Source organism: Coregonus lavaretus (assembly GCF_964263955.1).
Source record: "Coregonus lavaretus genome assembly, chromosome: 28".
NCBI lineage: Eukaryota > Metazoa > Chordata > Actinopteri > Salmoniformes > Salmonidae > Coregonus > Coregonus lavaretus.
Window position 1 is genome coordinate 3334611 of NC_140015.1, and position 20047 is coordinate 3354657.

Consider the following 20047-nt stretch of genomic DNA (forward strand, 5'->3'; position numbering starts at 1 on the left):
TCAGTCATTCAGCCGTATGGGTGTGCCTGCCCGTGTCTCTGTACCTGCGTACATCTGTCTTCTCTTACACTCTGTGTGTATGGATGTTTGTGTGTGTGTGCGTGTGTGTGCGCAGGGGGGTGTAGCTAGTGTGTTTGAGAGTGCATGTGATTTACCAGCCCTGCCTCAATCCCAAACTCAGAGTGGCTCATTCTCCCCAGATTCCAGTTATTTTTAAACGAAGACGATGAAGCAAAGATAGATGGGTTTTTCCTTAAATCAAACTGCAGATGGTCCAATCTGTCTATAACTCCTCCCTCCCTTCACATTAAAGAACGATCTGGAACAAATTCAGAACACAAAGCCCCCCCCATCAACATCATCACATTGATCAAAGATCAATTCCAATCCCTGTCACCTCCCTCCTTAACTCTTCCTTTGCCATCTTTAACATTATCCTATATAGGGTGAGATGGTTTTGGCGTCACAGTTAAAAGGATCCCTTGGTTGCGTTACAGTGGTGTGGACTGACTGGAGATTAATGATACAGTGGAAGGAAATAATCCCATTACAGAGAAAAGCAGATGTCCTTTCCGGCGACAATGGAGACACTCCGTGTTTTGTCACGTTGGAACAGCCTGGGAGGAGCAGCCTGGTCCCGGAAAACCATGCAGACTTTAAATACAGTCTGAGAGACTCAGGCAACCATTGCAGGAGATCATGGCATCGTTGACCAGAGTTAGACTCGTTAGACGCGTCTCTCTCATTCAGAGGAACCAGTCTGGTTGTCACTGTCTATCCTACCTCAGTGTTGTTCTACACGACGCCTTCTACTTTCTGAGTGATGGTGGCAGCCAGTGACGAGTGGTCAAAAAATAGGTGGGTAACTCCAGATCACCGTTCGCAGTCAATAAAGTAACGGCCCCTATACTTTCAATGCATTTATCTGCAAAAGGTGGATAAACACTCGAGCAAAATTAAAAAGGTGCGTAAACGGCGTTTACATATGTTTACCCTGCACTACACCACTGGTGGCAGCGTTGGGGTCCGTGGTGTAGGAGTTAGAGGTGAGGGACTTGTCTATCTATTTCAGATAACATATTACAGGCCATACATGCTCGTGCAGCAAAAAAGGGGACACGGGGGTATACTGTAGGTTGCAGGCGCTTTTGTAGAATAGTGTTTTGATTGTAGGAAAGGGGAAAAGTCTGGTTGGGATGGTTGTTGGTGTGCTGTCTTGCGATCTTGCTCCTGGTGTCCATGGTGACCCTCAGGATTTTATTATACCTAATAATAAAGAGAAAACACAAGGGTGTTTGCAAAGATGTCATCAATAATGTTATGAAGAACAAACACTGAAAACGGTCGGACTCAAACCAGCCACAGATAGAACCAGACACATCAAACGCAGGTTGGCATTTATTGGGATAAATCTTGTCCTAAATCAAATCAAATAAAATAAAATGTTATTTGTCACATACACGTGTTTAGCAGATGTTATAGCGGGTGTAGCGAAATGCTTGTGCTTCTAGCTCCGACAGTGCAGTAATATCTAACAAGTAATATCTAACAATTTCACAACATATACCTAATACACACAAAACTAGTAAGGAATGGAATTTAAGAAAATATACATATATGGACAAGCAATGACAGAGCGGCATGGACTAAGATACAGTAGAATATTATAGAGTAGAATGCAGTATATACATATGAGATGAGTAGTGCAAGATATGTAAACATTATTAAAGTGACTGTAAACATTATTAAAGTGACTAGTGTTCCCTTTCTTAAAGTGGCCAGTGATTTCAATAGGCAGCAGCAGCCTCTAATGTGCTAGTGATGGCTATTTAACAGCCTTGAGATAGAAGCTGTTTTTCATTCTCTCGGTCCCAGCTTTGATGCACCTGTACTGACCTCGCCTTCTAGATGATAGCGGGGTGAACAGGCAGTGGCTCGGGTGGTTGATGTCCTTGATGATCTTTTTGGCCTTCCTGTGACATCGGATGCTGTATGTGTTTTGGAGGGCGGGTAGTTTCCCCCCGATAATGCGTTCGGCAGACCGCACCACCCTCTGGAGAGCCCTGCGGTTGCCGTATCAGATGGTGATACAGCCCAAGAGGATGCTCTCAATTGTGCATCTGTAAAAGTTTGTGAGGGTTTTAGGTGCCAAGCCGAATTTCTTCAGCCTCCTGAGGTTGAAAAGACTCTGTTGCATCTTCTTCACCACACTGTCTGCGTGGGTGGACCATTTCAGTTTGTCGGTGATGTGTACGCCAAGGAACTTGAAGCTTTCCACCTTCTCCACTGCAGTCCCGTCGATGTGGATAGGGGGGTGCACCCTCTGCTGTTTCCTGAAGTCCACGATCATCTCCTTTGTTTTGTTGACGTTGAGTGAGAGGTTATTTTCCTGGCACCACACTCCCAGAGCCCTCCCCTCCTCCCTGTAGGCGGTCTCATCATTGTTGGTAATCAAGCCTACTACTGTTGTGTCGTCTGCAAACTTGATGATTGAGTTGGAGGCGTGATTGGCCACGCAGTCATGGGTGAACAGGGAGTACAGGAGGGGGCTGAGCACGCACCCTTGTGGGGCCCCAGTGTTGAGGATCAGCGAAGTGGAGATGTTGTTTCCTACCTTCACCACCTGGGGGCGGCCCGTCAGGAAGTCCAGGACCCAGTTGCACAGGGCGGGATTCAGACCCAGGGCCTCGAGCTTGATGATGAGCTTGGAGGGTACTATGGTGTTGAATGCTGAGCTATAGTCAATGAACAGGATTCTTACATAGGGCAGTGTGCAGTGTGATGCAATTGCATCGTCTGTGGATCTATTGAGGCGGTAAGCAAATTGAAGTGGGTCTAGGGTGACAGGTAAGGTAGAGGTGATATGATCCTTGACTAGTCTCTCAAAGCACTTCATGATGACAGAGGTGAGTGCTTACAGGGCGATAGTCATTTAGTTCAGTTACCTTTGCTTTCTTGGGTACAGGAACAATGGTGGCCATCTTGAAGCATGTGGGAACAGCAGACTGGGAAAGGGAGAGATTGAATATGTCCATAAACACACCAGCCAGCTAGTCTGCGCATGCTCTGAGGACGCGGCTTGGGATGCCGTCTGGGCCGACTGCCTTGCGGGGGTTAACATGCTTAAATGTCTTAATCACGTCGGCCACGGAGAAGGAGAGGCCACAGTCCTTGGTAGTGGGCCTCGTCAGTGGCACTGTGTTATCCTCAAAGCGGGCGAAGAAGGTGTTTAGCTTGTCTGGAAGCGAGACGTCGGTGTCGGCGACGTGGCTGGTTTTCCCTTTGTAGTCTGTGATTGTCTGTAGACCCTGCCACATACGTCTCGTGTCTGAGCCGTTGAATTGCGACTCCACTTTGTCTCTATACTGATGTGTTGCCAGTTTAATTGCCTTGCGGTGTGAGTAGCTACACTGTTTGTATTCTGCCATATTCCCAGTCACCTTGCCATGGTTGAATGCGGTGGTTCGCACTTTCAGATTGGCGCGAATGCTGCCATCTATCCACGGTTTCTGGTTAGGGTAGGTTTTAATAGTCACAGTGGGCACAACATCACCTATACACTTCCTGATAAACTCAGTCACCGTTTCAGTGTATTCGTCTAAATTATTTTCGGAAGCTACCCGGAACATATCCCAGTCCGCGTGATCAAAACAATCTTGAAGCGTGGATTCCGATTGGTCAGACCAGCGTTGAATAGTCCTTAGCACGGGTATTTCCTGTTTGAGTTTCTGCCTATAGGAAGGGTGGAGCAAAATGGAGTCGTGGTCAGATTTGCCGAAAGGAGGGCGGGGGAGGGCCTTATAACCATCCCGGAAGTTCGAATAGCAATGGTCGAGGATTTTGGCAGCGCGAGTACAGCAGTTGATATGTTGATAGAACTTCGCCAGCCTAGTCCTCAAATTTGCTTTGTTAATATCCCCGGCTACAATAAATGCAGCCTCAGGATATGTGGTTTCCAGTTTGCATAAAGTCCAGTGAAGTTCCTTGAGTGCCGTTGTGGTATCGGCTTGAGGGGGGATATACACGGCCGTGACTATAACCAAAGAAAATTCTCTTGGGAGATAATACGGTCGGCATTTGATTGTGAGATATTCTAGGTCGGGTGAACAAAAGGACTCGAGTTCCTGTATGTTACTACAATTACACCATGAGTCGTTAATCATGAAACACACACCTCCGCCCTTCTGCTTCCCGGAAAGATATTTATTCCTGTCTGCGCGATGAACTGAGAACCCCTCTGGCTGGATCTTTTTCGACAGAATATCCCAAGAGAGCCATGTTTCCGTGAAACAAAGTATGTTACAGGCCTCGATGTCTCTCTGGAAAGAAATCCTTGCCCGAAGTTCATCGATCTTGTTAACCAAAGACTGAACATTAGCGAGTAGTATACTTGGAAGCGGTGGGTGGTGTGTGCGCCTCCTAAGTCGAACCAGCAGGCCGCTCTGAGTGCCTCTCCTCCGCCGGCGATGTTTTGGGTCAGCCGCTGGAATCAGTTCAGTTGCCCTGGGGAGAGCAAACAAAGGATCTGCTTCGGGAAAGACTTATTCCTGGTCGTAATGCTGGTGAGTTACCGCCGCTCTGATATCCAATAGTTTTCCCCGGCTGTATGTAATGATACAAAACACTTTCTGAGCTAATAATGTAAAAAATAATACATAAAAAAACAAAATACTGCAAGTATACTGCAAGTTTCCTAAGAGCTAGTCGCGAGGCCGCCATGTTCGTCGGCGCCACGTAAATTCTCACCTAGAGGCAGCTCTGCAGGGTGATTTTAAACCCACACCCAAGAACGAACTACCGCATTTGGGGCCCCTGGGCACCGACCTCCAGGGCCCCCCCCCACCCCTCCCAATAATTTGTGGGACCCCCAATCAAAAATAAAATAAGAAATAATAATAATTTGGTTGGGGGCCCCCTGGAGGTTGGTGCCCAGGGGCCCCAAATGCGGTAGTTCGTTCTTGGGTGTGGGTTTAAAATCTGACTTTATGCCCAGTGTGCCCGTTCTGTAAGCCGGCCCTGCCCTAACCTTAACCCTAACCTTAACCACACTGCTAACCTTATGCCTAAGACTAACATTAAATTAAGACCAAAAAGCAAATTTTTGTTTTCTATTTTTTTTTTACGATACAGCCAATATTGACATTGCGGCTAGTCCATCTAGCAGAAACAGCACAGCTCTGCCTCCAGGACAAGATTCCTCCCAATATATTTCAACCTGCACAACAAACAGACAAACAGAAAAACAAAAACAGATGTTAACAGAGCTACAATGTCCGTGATTCGATCCGATCGCGTTTGTAGACAATGCAGCTTTTAAAGGCTGTTCGCGAAGACTGCATTCACGGAAAGTATTCAGACCCCTTTACTTTTTCCACATTTTGTTACATTACAGCCTTATTCTAAAGTTGATGAAATTGTTTTTTCCCCTCATTAATCTACACACACAATACCCCATAATGACAAAGCGAAAATATCACATTTACATAAATATTCAGACCCTTTACTCAGTACTTTGTTGAAGCACCTTGGGCAATGATTACAGCCTCGAGTCTTCTTGGGTATGACGCTACTAGCTTGGCACACCTGTATTTGGGGAGTTTCTCCCATTCTTCTCTGCAGATCCTCTCAAGCTCTGTCAGGTTGGATGGGGAGCGACGCTGCACTGCGATTTTCAGGTCTCTCCAGAGATGTTTGATCGGGTTCAAGTCTTCAGGTCTCTCCAGAGATGTTTGATCGGGTTCAAGTCCAGGCTCTGGCTGGGTCACTTAAGGACATTCAGAGACTTGTCCCGAAGCCACTCCTGCGTTGTCTTGGCTGTGTGCTTAGAGTTGTTGTCCTATTGGAAGGTGAACCTTGGCCCCAGTCTAAGGTTCTGAGTGCTCTGGAGCAGGTTTTCATCAAGGATCTCTCTGTACCTTGCTCCGTTCATCTTTCCCTCGATCCTGACTAGTCTCCCAGTCCCTGCCACTGAAAAACATCCCACAGCATGATGCTGCCACGACCATGCTTCACCGTAGGGATGGTGCCAGGTTTCCTTCAGACGTGACGCTTGGCATTAAAATCAAATCAAATTGTATTTGCCACATGCGCCGAATACAACAGGTGTAGATATTACAGTGAAATGCTTACTTACAAGCCCTTAACCAACAATGCATTTTTTAAAGATGTTTTTGTTGTTAAGTGTTAAGTAAAATAAATAAAAGCAAATAACTAAAGAGCAGCAGTAAAATAAAATAACAGTAGGGAGGCTATATACAGGGGGGTACCGGTGCAGAGTCAATGTGCGGGGGCACCGGCTAGTCGAGGTCATTGAGGTAATATGTACATGTGGGTAGAGTTAAAGTGACTATGCATAAATAATAGACGGAGTAGCAGCAGCGTAAAAGAGGGGGGTGGGGGGGCAGTGCAAATAGTCCGGGTAGCAATGATTAGCTGTTCAGGAGTCTTATGGCTTGGGGGTAGAAGCTGTTGAGAAGCCTTTTGGACCTAGACTTGGCGCTCCAGTACCGCTTGCCATGCGGTAGCAGAGAGAACAGTCTATGACTAGGGTGGCTGGAGTCTTTGACAATTTTCGGGGCCTTCCTCTGACACCGCCTGGTATAGAGGTCCTGGATGGCAGGAAGCTTGGCAACAGTGATGTACTGGGCCGTAAGCACTACCCTCTGTAGTGCCTTGCGGTCGGAGGCCGAGCAGTTGCCATACCAGGCGGTGATGCAACCAGTCAGGATGCTCTCGATGGTGCAGCTGTAGAACTTTTTGAGGATCTGAGGACCCATGCCAAATCTTTTCAGTCTCCTGAGGGGGAATAGGCTTTGTCGTGCCCTCTTCACAACTGTCTTGGTGTGTTTTGACCATGATAGTTCGTTGGTGATGTGGACACCAAGGAACTTGAAGCTCTCAACCTGTTCCACTACAGCCCCGTTGATGAGAATGGGGGCGTGCTCAGTCCTCTTTTTTTTCCTGTAGTCCACAATCATCTCCTTTGTCATGATCACGTTGAGGGAGAGGTTGTTATCCTGGCACCACACGGCCAGGTCTCGGACCTCCTCCCTATAGGCTGTCTCATCGTTGTCGGTAATCAGGCCTACCACTGTTGTGTCGTCAGCTAACTTAATGATGGTGTTGGAGTCGTGCCTGGCCATGCAGTCATGGGTGAACAGGGAGTACAGGAGGGGACTGAGCACGCACCCCTGAGGGGCCCCCGTGTTGAGGATCAGCGTGGCAGATGTGTTGTTACCTACCCTTACCACCTGGGGCGGCCCGTCAGGAAGTCCAGGATCCAGTTGCAGGGGGAGATGTTTAGTCCCAGGATCCTTAGCTTAGTGATGAGCTTTGAGGGCACTATGGTGTTGAACGCTGAGCTGTAGTCAATGAACAGCATTCTCACGTAGGTGTTCCTCTTGTCCAGGAAGGAAAGGGCAGTGTGGAGTGCAATAGAGATTGCATCATCTGTGGATCTGTTGGGGCGGTATGCAAATTGGAGTGGGTCTAGGGTTTCTGGGATAATGGTGTTGATGTGAGCCATGACCAGCCTTTCAAAGCACTTCATGGCTACAGATGTGAGTGCTACGGGTCGGTAGTCATTTAGGCAGGTTATCTTAGTGTCCTTGGGCACAGGGACTATGGTGGTCTGCTTGAAACATGTTGGTATTACAGACTCAGTCAGGGACGTGTTGAAATTGTCAGTGAAGACACTTGCCAGTTGTTCAGCACATGCTCAGTGTACACGTCCTGGTAATCCGTCTGGCCCTGCGGCCTTGTGAATGTTGACCTGCTTAAAAGTCTTACTCACATCGGCTACGGAGAGCGTGATAACATAGTCATCCGGAACAGCTGGTGCTCTTCAGGCCAAAGAGTTAAATCTTGGTTTCATCAAACCAGAGAATCTTGTTTCTCATGGTCTGAGAGTCCTTTAGGTGCCTTTTGGCAAACTCCAAGCGGGCTATCATGTGCCTTTTACTGAGGAGTGGCTTCCGTCTGGCCACTCTACCATAAGCCTGATTGGTGGAGTGCTACAGAAATGGTTGTTCTTCTGGAAGGTTCTTCCATCTCCACAGAGGAACTCTGCAGCTCTGTCAGAGTGACCATTGGGTTATTGGTCACCTCCCTGACCAAGGTCCTTCTCCCCCTATTGCTCAGTTTGGCCGGGCGGCCAGCTCTAGGAAGAGTCTTGGTGGTTCCAAACTTTTTCCATTTAAGAATGATGCAAGCCACTGTGTTCTTGGGGACCTTCAATGCTGCAGAATTGTTTTTGCTACCCTTCCCCAGATCTGTGCCTCGACACAATCCTGTCTCGGAGCTCTACGGACAATTCCTTCGACCTCATGGCTTGGTTTTTGCTCTGACATGCACTGTCAACTGTGGGACCTTTATATAGACAGGTGTGTGCCTTTCCAAATCATGTCCAATCAAAGTGAAGGGGTCTGAATACTTTCCAAATGCACTATATGTCAACTCAATCAGAAATTACCTTTAAATGGCGCATTGTTGACAACGCAATCAGATTGAATCCCGGCCAAGAAAAAATAAAAATAATAATAAGTACAACAACGGGCAGTAACCTAACCCACCACCAAAAATCAAGCACAAACACAGACGTGACCAAAAGCAGGATAGAACACACAAACAAACAAACAAAAGCTGCACATAACGACAGACACAAAACGGCACTGCAACAAGAACTCGAGAGCTCAGCCACTTTGGCCACTCACTTCCCCAGTTTAAGACGATGGCCGCGATGATGATGATGACCCCGCCAACTAGCGAGACGATAGACAGCACCATTGCGTTCCGGCCCAGACGCCGCGCCCCGTCAACGTTCCCCAGCTGTAGGCTTTTCCTCGACTGGAGAATGGGGAGAAATGTTATTGATTAGGTTACAAAATGCTGGTAAGTTTCCCAGAATTCCCAGGTTGTCCAGAAATCCTGGTTGGAAGACTCCTGGAATCAGGAGGGAATAAACAGGAAATCCAGGAATTTGCAATCTGGGATTTCTGGAAAACCTGGGGATTTTGGGACCCTAGTTGGTAAATATAAAGGGACCACTGCATGAGGAACACAGACATGACAATAAATACACACAGTAAATCATTCACATACCCCTGCTTCAACATACACACACAAATAGACCCATGCATGCAGTCAGACAGACAGACAGACAGACAGAGAGACAGACACACAGGCAAAACACACTGTGAAGACAAAAGGTTAAAAGTAGTGGGTGGCACTCCTATCTCTTCTGATCAGAACATCGGCCATCATTTTCTGTTCATTTCCCAGCAGGTGATCACTAACACACCACGGCCTCCCACTGCTTTCAGCTGTTCATCTTTGTGGTGTTTCTTAGATATCACACGCACGCATTCCATCACAGACAACACTTACAAACCCCCATGTCAAATACTCACCATAACAGAGAAGACGAGACCCACAATGTTGATGGGCCACAAGGGGCAGAAGCAGGACAGGATGGCCAGGATCAGGTAGTCTCTAGGGGGCTTGCCGTCGTCCTCCTCTGGCACGGTGCTGGGGTGACGGCTGATGGAAGGCCTGGGAGACCCTGCCCCATGACCCAGCAGGGACCCAGAGCGGCTTCCTTTCCGCACCCGGCCGTTGGTTGGTTTGGCGTGTTGCAGTCGCTTGGGGGATGAGATGGAAGATGTGGGCGAGGAGTCGGCAGCACACATTCCATTACCTGTAGTAGGGTGGTAGAGGGAGGCAACGAGAGGGAAGAAGGGAGGAAGAAGGAACGAGAGAATGTCCTCATCGTTTCATCACCAAAATCGGGAATACAGACATGATTCAACATCTATAGACGGGTTGGCTGACAACGTCACGAAAACTATGCGCGCATATAAATGTGGCTGGAAGGTGTGCGTTATTATGATTCTGAACGGTCAGATAACTAGCAGCAATGACAATAAGCTGCCATTAGCAACGCGCATGCCCCGCCCACCTGAGGATCTGTCTTTTTCAGCCATCTATTTCCTGTGTTTTGAGTGGTGCAAAATCCACTTGTCACTTCAATCTCGCTGGATTGATTGCTTTCATTTTACTCCTGTGACTCTTTCATACTGTTGCTTGTGCCTGTCATTTTTTCCCATTAACATTACGACGGCAGAAATGTTTGTAATGACCTGTCAAACACCCCGGTAATGGGCTCAATGGAAAACATTGTCTTTCCGTTGCATCTATAAGAACGCTAAAGCTTCGTCTGAGATTTAACACATCTCGACACATCACAAGAACGAGAATAAAGATAACTTTGTTTTGATGGCTGTTCATTTTTTGTGGAATAGAAAAAAGTAATAATTTGCTGCAGTTGAAATTTTAACAAATGAAATGCGCTGAAATGAAAGCAACTTCCAAAAATGAACACGCGGATTATAGTGATATTGTGTTTGATCTCGCAAGCAATGTAAAGTATGTATAGCAGTGGAGGCTCCTCAGAGGAGAAAGGGGAGGACATAAAAAAGTTATAATTTTTAGATAAAACTATACTAAATATAATCGCATCTCACCAAATAATTGATTAAAACACACTATTTTGCAATGAAGGTCTACAATAGCCTCAACAGAACTCTGTAGGGTAGCACCATGGTGTAGCCGGAGGACAGCAAGCTTCCGTCCTCCTCTGGGTACATTGACTTCAATACAAAACCTAGGAGGCTCATGGTTTTCACGCCCTTCCATAGACTTACTCAGTAATTATGACAACTTCCGGAGGACGTCCTCCAACCTATCAGAGCTCTTGCAGCATGAACTGACATGTTGTCCACCCAATCAAAGGGTCAGAGAATTAATCTAGTACTGAAAGCATAAACTACAACTAGCTAGCACTGCAGTGCATAAAATGTGGTGAGTAGTTGACTCAAAGAGAAAGACAATAGTTGAACAGTTTTGAACAAATTAATTTCTTCCAGAAGCAAGAGAGAGATTTCGTCATTTTTTTTCACTTTCAGTTTCACTTACTTAGCTAGCAAATTCAGCTAATTAGTTTAGCCTACTCAAACACCCTGTTCAAACAGAGGGATGTTATGTTAGCTAGCTGGCTATGACTATCCAACACAACACTGGAACTCTTCCAAGTCAAGGTACGCTTTTGGTTTTACTAATTTATTGCCACCGGGTCCCGCCGGTGTAAGTGCTAAACTGCTTACTGACTGTACACTGTAACGTTACTGCATGATTGTAGCGGGTTTACTAACACGTTAGTTATATTAGCTATGTTGACTATGATGTTACTTTAGCTAATATGGTGACCACGATGTAGGCTGTGTGTAGCGGTTATGATATGGTTTGGCTTGGAAAGGTTTTTTCGCCTGGGCACATACAGCTGATGTGTTGTGGATTGAAGTCCACAAGCGAAGGGAAAAGGTGAGAGGAGGACAGCGAATAGATGCGAGAAGGAATACAACGTGGCTGCTATGAAAGTGATCAGGGGTGTATTCATTCCGCAAATTCTGTTGAAAAACATTTCTTAAACGGAAGCAAACGGAACAAAATGGGGATAAACGTACCTGAATTTGTCCAATAGAAACTCTCATTTGCAACTGTTGGACTAATGATTACACCCTACATCAGCTAGATGCAGGCAAGAGTGTGCAAGGCTGTATTGAATGTGTCACTGTCTGTCCATGTGTCACTGTCTGTCTCCTCAAATTTTTCTCTCGACCTGTGCGCACCTACATTGTAAACTTTAATTCATAGGCTAGGTTGTAGAAACCTAATGATGGGTATAGTGAAAATTCGAGTATCATGTAGTAGCCTAAACCTATCGCTGTTACATTGAACTGGGTTAATGGAATATGAATGACAATAGAATGTAATAGAAATAAGGCCATGCTCATGAAAATAAATAATCGTCCTCCCTCATCTTAAACGGCACTGACCGCCACTGATGTATAGATAAGTGTAATCTAGAGCCAAGCGTGTTGATTTTTAATCCGAGGGTATCCTGTTATTGACACACTTGTTGAATTATGCCGCACAACCTGACAACAACAGTAATTAATGAGGCAGTCTAGATAGCGCAGGTGAGTGCAGGTAGGCCTAGAAAGAGGCACTGAAACCCCTTGGGGGGGGGGGGGGGGGGGGTTTGGGATTGAGTCATTGAAAAAATAAAGGGTGCTGAAGAGAAGAGAAGGCTATCTGTAAATCATGCATCTGTCTTCAGTGATTCCCGGACAGAGAGGGCAACACACTCAGGGAAATTAGAAGGGGAAGTGAGGGGACATCTCTAGAACACAAACATTCATAGATTCGTAGATCACAAAAACAGAGTTGAGCTCAAAGTGTTGAGAGGGGTGTTAATTTGAAGTTGGGGTGGATGGGGGGAGGAGAAGGAGAGGGAGAGGGAGGGGGGGTGGAGGAGGATAGGGTAGAGGTTGTCTAATATTGATTTACTGGTTTCCATCTTCTCACTGATTACTGCCAAGTGGTCTTTGGATTCCGATTGGCTGGAGTCAGGGGCTGTCTCTTGGTGCTCAGCTCTGGTTGGCTGTAAGGTGATGGTCTGCTCCGGCTGCTGTTCTCCCTCCGCTCCACTGGGGACAGCGATGGTGTTGGAAGCCATGGCGGAATGTGGACGATGTTGTTGTCACTGGTAGTTTGGGTCTTTTTGATGATTGGTCTTGATTGGACTTTTGATCTTCTTCAACTGAAATGAACGGGGGAAATAGAGAACATAATTAATTTTACAGTTACTTGCATTGTGGTGTTATTGAATTACCAGTTCGTTAGTATGGAAGTCTTACAGCTCCTGCAATGTTCTGATCAACCATACAGTTTACTATAGTCCAGCATTTCTAAACATTTTATACAGGTATACCAGGGACCAGCCAGCAATCTATGGCTTTCTTCATTGGGGGACTGCTTAGATGAAACTTGACATTTTACCAAATCATAGTCAGCTAACCCTCTGAGGGGCAGGTCAGCAACATCCAGGGACCATATAGGAAGGAAACTGCTCAGGGATTTCACCATGAGGCCAACGGTGACTTTATAACAGTTACAGAGTTTATTGGCTGTGATAGGAGAAAACTGAGGATGGATCGTCATTGTAGTTACTCCACAATACTAACCTTAGTGAAAAGACGGAAGCCTGTACAGAATACAAATATTCCAAAACATGCATCCTGTTTTCAACAAGGAACCAAAGTAATACTACAAAAAATGTGGCAAAGCAATTCACTTTTTGTCCTGAAGACAAAGTGTTATGTTTGGGGCAAATCCAATATAACACATTTCTGAGTACCACTCTCCATATTTTCAAGCATCGTGGTGGCTGCATCATATTATGGGTATTCTTGTAATTGTTGGGGAGTTTTTCAGGATAAAAAAGAAACGGAATGGAGCTAAGCACAAGCAAAATCCTAGAGGAAAACCTGCTTTCCATCAGACACTGGGAGATGAATTCACCTTTCAGCAGGACAATAACATAAAACACAAGGCCAAATCTACACTGGAGTTGCTTACCAAGAAGATGCAGTTTTGACTTAAATCTACTTGAAAATCTATGGTAAGACCTGAAAATGGTTGTCTAGCAATGATCAACAACCAATTTGACAGAGCTTGAAGAATTCAGAAAAAAATAATGGCCAAATGTTGCACAATCCAGGTGTGGAAAGCTCTTACAGACTTACAAAGAAAGACTCACAGCTGTAATTGCTGCCAAAGGTGCTTCTACAAAGTATTGACTCAGGGGTGTGAATACTTATGTTAATGAGATATTTCTGTATTTCATTTTCAATAAATTAGCAAACATTTCTAAAAACATGTTTTCACTTTGTCATTATCAGGTATTGTGTGCCTCGACACAATCAGATCTGTGCCTCGACACAATCCTGTCTCGGCACTCTACGGACAATTCCTTCGACCTCATGGCTTGGTTTTTGTTCTGACATTTTTTACATTTACATTTTAGTCATTTAGCAGACGCTCTTATCCAGAGCGACTTACAGGAGCAATTAGGGTTAAGTGCCTTGCTCAAGGGCACATCGACAGATTTTTCACCTAGTCGGCTCGGGGATTAGAACCAGCGACCTTTCGGTTACTGGCACAACGCTCTTACCCACTAAGCTACCTGCCGCCTGTCAACTGTGGGACCAGGTGTGTGCCTTTCCAAATCATGTCCAATCAATTGAATTGACCACAGGTTGACTCCAGTCAAGTTGTAGAAACATCTCAAGGATGATCAATGGAAACAGGATGCACCTGAGCTCAATTTCAAGTCTCATAGCAAAGGGTCTGAATACTTATGTAAATAAGGTATTTCTGTTTTTTATTTTTAATAAGGTATTTCTGTTTTCGCTTTGTCATTATGTGGTATTGTGTGTAGACTGATACTTTTTTTTTTTTTATACAAGGCTGTAACGTAACAAAATGTGGAAAAAGTGAAGGGGTCTGAATACTCTCCGAATGCAGTGTAGGTATGACAGCCTCTGGGAATGTAATAGATGTTCTTCAAAGAGATGACATTTTTTTAAGAGAACACGTTTGTTACAACTATGCAATACAAAAAAAGCAATAACACAGCAAGGAGTAGGCTATGGCTGAAGACCTGCAATGTTAGACAGAGTAAATGGCAGAGGAAAAGGCACTTCTCTTATAACTAGTCTGTGTTATAATCAAGGGTTGGAACCGGTTAAGGGAACAGAACCGGAAAATAAGGACATTATTTGAGGAACAGAACCCAAACGGGTAAAAAAAAAAATCCATACAAGATAGGGAAAAATAACTTCATCCACCCCCCCCCAAAAAAATGGTACATTGACAAAACCAAACCAAAACTCCCACTTCTTCTTTCATTAAAATCTCCATATCTCCCTTCTCAGGCTCTAGGGCCTAAGAGGATGGTACGGCTTGTGACAATACTCCATGCAACTCCTCCGCCAAGAAATGTTTCAGTCCCAGGAACCGGCTCTGCCGCATCCACAATGATATCTATTTGGCCACCTCATTCTCTTTCACCCTTGTCGGGCATTCCAAAGACGTGGCTTCATGGTTCCCAACACAATTGCAACATGTCACATTTTCATCACTTTTAAAACACATGATATGATCTTTTCCACACCTTGGACATCTTGGCTTTTCCCTTCTGCAAACACTTGAAACATGTCAAAAAGCTGAGGTGACTACCTCATGAAGCTGGTTGAGAGAATGCCAAGAGTGTGCAAAGCTGTCATCAAGGCAATGGGTGGCTATTTGAAGAATCTCAAATATAAAATATATTTTGAATAATTTAACCCTTTTTTGGTTACTACATGATTCCATATGTGTTATTTCATAGTTTTGATGTCTTCACTATTATTCTACAATGTAGAAAATAGTAAAAATAAAGAAAATCCCTGGAATGAGTATGTGTGTCCAAACTTTTGACTGGTACTGTATATATATATTGTGGTCCTCTGTAGCTCAGCTGGTAGAGCACGGCGCTTGTAACGCCAAGGTAGTGGGTTCGATCCCCGGGACCACCCATACACAAAAATGTATGCACGCATGACTGTAAGTCGCTTTGGATAAAAGCGTCTGCTAAATGGCATATTATTATTATTATTATTATATACATATATATAGGTTCCCTTGTAGGATGTCATGTGGTCCTCTGTAGCTCAGCTGGTAGAGCACGGTGCTTGTAACGCCAAGGTAGTGGGTTCGATCCCCGGGACCATGCATGACTGTAAGTCGCTTTGAATAAGCGTCTGCTAAATGGCATATTATTATATTAAGTATCTGATTCCTCCTTAAGACAAGCCCCACCCCTCTAACCTTTATGCCACACCCCTCCTATCTGCACACCTCTCTCAGCCTTTGGTCGCGTTCCAGGCTGACTACATTTCAGACGCCTGACAAGGTCTCACAACGCCTGGATAGGTGTTTTAAATATCTGCTAACCACATCATATGATCGAGCAACCTGATGCCTGAATGCGCAGTCGATGATGTGGCACGCAGCCATTGGTTGGTGAAACACAACATCTGCAATGTAGTCGGCCTGGAACGCAACCAAAGTCTTCTGACAGGTGACGTCACACCTACGTAGTGCTAGTCCCTTACATAAGTTACACAACCTAAGTTAACTAAGTTAGACAACCACATATCACAGTCACTTGACTGACCAAATCTGACATAAGAAAATTCTGTCAACCCTCTTATCATTTTGAATAAGGATTAGTCAGTATCGAACAGAGAAAGGTTGGGATTCATTCCAACCCGCCATAGAGACAGAATCATTGGATCACTTGTTTTGGTTTTTGGTCTCAGATTCAGGAATTGCTGAAGAACTGCAACATTTACTTGGAGCTAACTCTGCAACTAGCATGCTGGGTGATTTGAAAAGTCATAGTCAATCGATCAATAATATATACTGAACAAAAATATAAACGGAACATGTAAAGTGCTGGTCCCATGTTTCATGAGCTGAAATAGAAGATCCCCCCCACCAAAAAAAAGCTTATTTCTCTCATATTTTGTGCACAAATTTGTTAACATCCCTATTAGTGAGCATTTATCCTTTGTCAAGATAATCCATACATCAAGAAGCTGATTAAACAGCATGATCATTACACAGGTGCACCTCGTGCTGGGGACAATAAAAGGCCACTTTAAAATGTGCAGTTTTGTCACACAACACAATGCCACAGATGTCTCAAGTTTTGAGGGAGCGGGCAATTGGCATGCTGACTGCAGAAATGTCCACCAGAGCTGTTGCCAGATAATTAAATGTTAATTTCTCTACCATAAGCCGCCTCCAATGTCATTTTAGAGAACCGGCCTTACAACCGCAGACCACGTGTAACCACACCAGGCCAGGACCTCCACATCCGGCTTCTTCACCTGGGGGATCATCTGAGACCAGCCACCCGGACAGCTGATGAAACTGAGGAGTATTTCTGTCTGTAATAAAGCCCTTTTGTGGGGAAGAACTCATTCTGATTGGCTGGGCCTAGCTCCCGAGTGGGTGGGCCTATGCTCTCTCAGGCCCACCCATGGCTGCGCCCCTGCCCAGTCATGTGAAATCCATAGATAAGGGCATAATTTATTTATTTCAATTGACTGATTTCCTTCTATGAACTGTAACTCAGTAAAAATGTTGAAATTGTTGCTTGTTGCATTTATAGTTTTGTTCAGTATAATAATACTCTTAGCAAAAAAATGGTATCTTTAATTTACAATCTGTAGAAACTATGAGAATAGAAATGTTCAGAACTTTTGTGAAACATCACAGCACAGTGGAAAAGTATATGGCAGCTAGAAATCAAAACTGGATGGTCTTCAGATATAGATGGGAGGGGTTGAGGGTAGCTGAAGGCTGGGACTAAAAACAAACAAAAATATGTAAAATATACTGTGTCCGTAAAATGTACAGTGGGGAAAAAAAGTATTTAGTCAGCCACCAATTGTGCAAGTTCTCCCACTTAAAAATATGAGAGAGGCCTGTAATTTTCATCATAGGTACACGTCAACTATGACAGACAAATTGAGGAAAAAAAATCCAGAAAATCACATTGTAGGATTTTTTATGAATTTATTTGCAAATTATGGTGGAAAATAAGTATTTGGTCACCTACAAACAAGCAAGATTTCTGGCTCTCACAGACCTGTAACTTCTTCTTTAAGAGGCTCCTCTGTCCTCCACTTGTTACCTGTATTAATGGCACCTGTTTGAACTTGTTATCAGTATAAAAGACACCTGTCCACAACATCAAACAGTCACACTCCAAACTCCACTATGGCCAAGACCAAAGAGCTGTCAAAGGACACCAGAAACAAAATTGTAGACCTGCACCAGGCTGGGAAGACTGAATCTGCAATAGGTAAGCAGCTTGGTTTGAAGAAATCAACTGTGGGAGCAATTATTAGGAAATGGAAGACATACAAAACCACTGATAATCTCCCTCGATCTGGGGCTCCACGCAAGATCTCACCCCGTGGGGTCAAAATGATCACAAGAACGGTGAGCAAAAATCCCAGAACCACACGGGGGGACCTAGTGAATGACCTGCAGAGAGCTGGGACCAAAGTAACAAAGCCTACCATCAGTAACATACTTTTCCTCATTTTGTCTGTCATAGTTGACGTGTACCTATGATGAAAATTACAGGCCTCTCTCATCTTTTTAAGTGGGAGAACTTGCACAATTGGTGGCTGACTAAATACTTTTTTTCCCCACTGTATATAGTATGGGGTGGTAGGGTTAGGGGAAAATAATAAATAAGGAAAATATATATTTTTTAAATGTATTTATATTTACAAAAATATATTTATGGGGTATTGGCAGGTAGCTTAGTGGTTAAGAGCGTAGTGCCAGTAACCGTAAAGGTCGCTGGTTCTAATCTCCGAGCCGACTAGGTGAAAAATCTGTCGATGTGCCCTTGAGCAAGGCGCTTAACCCTAATTGTTCCTGTAAGTCGCTCTGGATAAGAGTGTCTGCTAAATGACTAAAATGTAAATATTGGAAATGATGCAGACAATTACATTGATAGAAGCCATAATCTATATGCAATATTAAAGCTGATCTACCCCCCTCATAAAAATATAGAAATAACCCACCATGGCAGTGTCTTTATTGACAATATTCATCCTGTACACACACTACTAATTATGAAAAGTGCACACTGGTTGAATCAATGTTGTTTCCATATCATTTCAATGAAATTGACGTCTGTGTCCAGTGGGCTGGTAGTAGTTGTAGGTTTTTTAGACAGTACCCAGGACCAGTCTGTGAGTTCATTTGACCATTGGAAAAAGAGCTACTGCGTAAATACTGCAATGCGGGTTTGATTGAATTGAGTCCAAACTCTTAATGAAATTATAATTATTATAAACACAGTTTAGGGTGGGGATGGTTTGAATTCCCCAAGCAATCAACCTAACCTGGCTCTTACATCTTGTCTACAAGACAAACTTACACACCTTCCCTCACTTCCTTAATTAGGCAGGGATTTAATTAGCCCTTCCCTGCAGTCAAATGGCAGAGTGGCCTAATGGGTGGAATGTTATTAATATTTTACAATTATTTATATTATTTATATTCATAAATTGGGTGTTTCTATGTCAAACAGTTTTGTTATATTTCAGTTTTCTGTGATGTACAGTATATAAACTGTAATATTGCAAACTCCAAATGTAATACATTTCAACTCTATATCTGACATGGTACAGGTATCTTCTTCTTTTTTAAGCCCATAACCATTTGTGTGAGGTGTATACTTTTGTTTCAAACTAGATTTGTTCAAGACTACCAAGAAACACTCTGTGTGACCCTGATTTAGCCCACTGCAGTAAAATGTTAAAGGTACGTTGTAGACAAGCGCATTGCACTGTTGACAATGCACCTCTTAAAGGCAATGTTCCAGACGCTTGTGGAGATCACATTCACGGTAAACACTGTGGATTTTGGCTTAAGCTTAAATAAAAGCTTTGTGCAGGTCTGATTTCTTCATCCCGCCCCTTCTGCTTTTCATACCGCACCCGCCTGCTACCACCCGCTTCCGCAGGAACTGACCACAGTCCTGCAATGTTATTTTAGGTGTATGTTACATAGCTTGCTTTGCAGCCCCGATCACAGCAATTTTGCCGGCCTAGGCAAGATCGAAATGCGCAAAAATAGCCTAAGAAATCGGAGGATAAAATATCAGAGATTAGTGCTTTTTGAGGTCGGTTCGGGTTCTTTCTTTTTTTAATATAATTTACATTTACATTTACATCATTTAGCAGACGCTCTTATTCAGAGCGACTTACAAATTCACGGTTTTCGGTTTCGATATACACTACTGTTCAAAAGTTTGGGGTCACTTAAAAATGTCCTTGTTTTTGAAAGTAAAGCTATTTTTTTGTCCATTAAAATAAATTAAAATTGATCAGAAATACAGTATAGACATTGTTAATGTTGTAAATGGCTATTGTAGCTGGAAACGGCTGATTCTTAATGGAATATCTACATAGGCGTACAGAGGCCCATTATCAGCAACCATCAGTCCTGTGTTCCAATGGCACGTTGTGTTTACTAATCCAAGTTTATCATTTTAAAAGGCTAATTGATCATT

General features: G+C 44.1%; 1 protein-coding gene across 1 annotated transcript; it reads right to left on the reverse strand.

Annotated features, from left to right (window-relative positions):
• Nucleotides 1-5210: 5210 nt before the first annotated feature.
• On the reverse strand, nt 5211-12574 carry LOC311103835 (proline-rich transmembrane protein 2; the record flags this gene model as incomplete). Its single annotated transcript, XM_084145476.1, has 4 exons — nt 5211-5215; nt 8712-8844; nt 9408-9694; nt 12424-12574. The coding sequence occupies 4 exons, from the start codon at nt 12572-12574 to the stop codon at nt 5211-5213; spliced, it is 576 nt and encodes a 191-aa protein (XP_084001602.1).
• Between the last annotated feature and the right edge of the window lie 7473 nt (nt 12575-20047).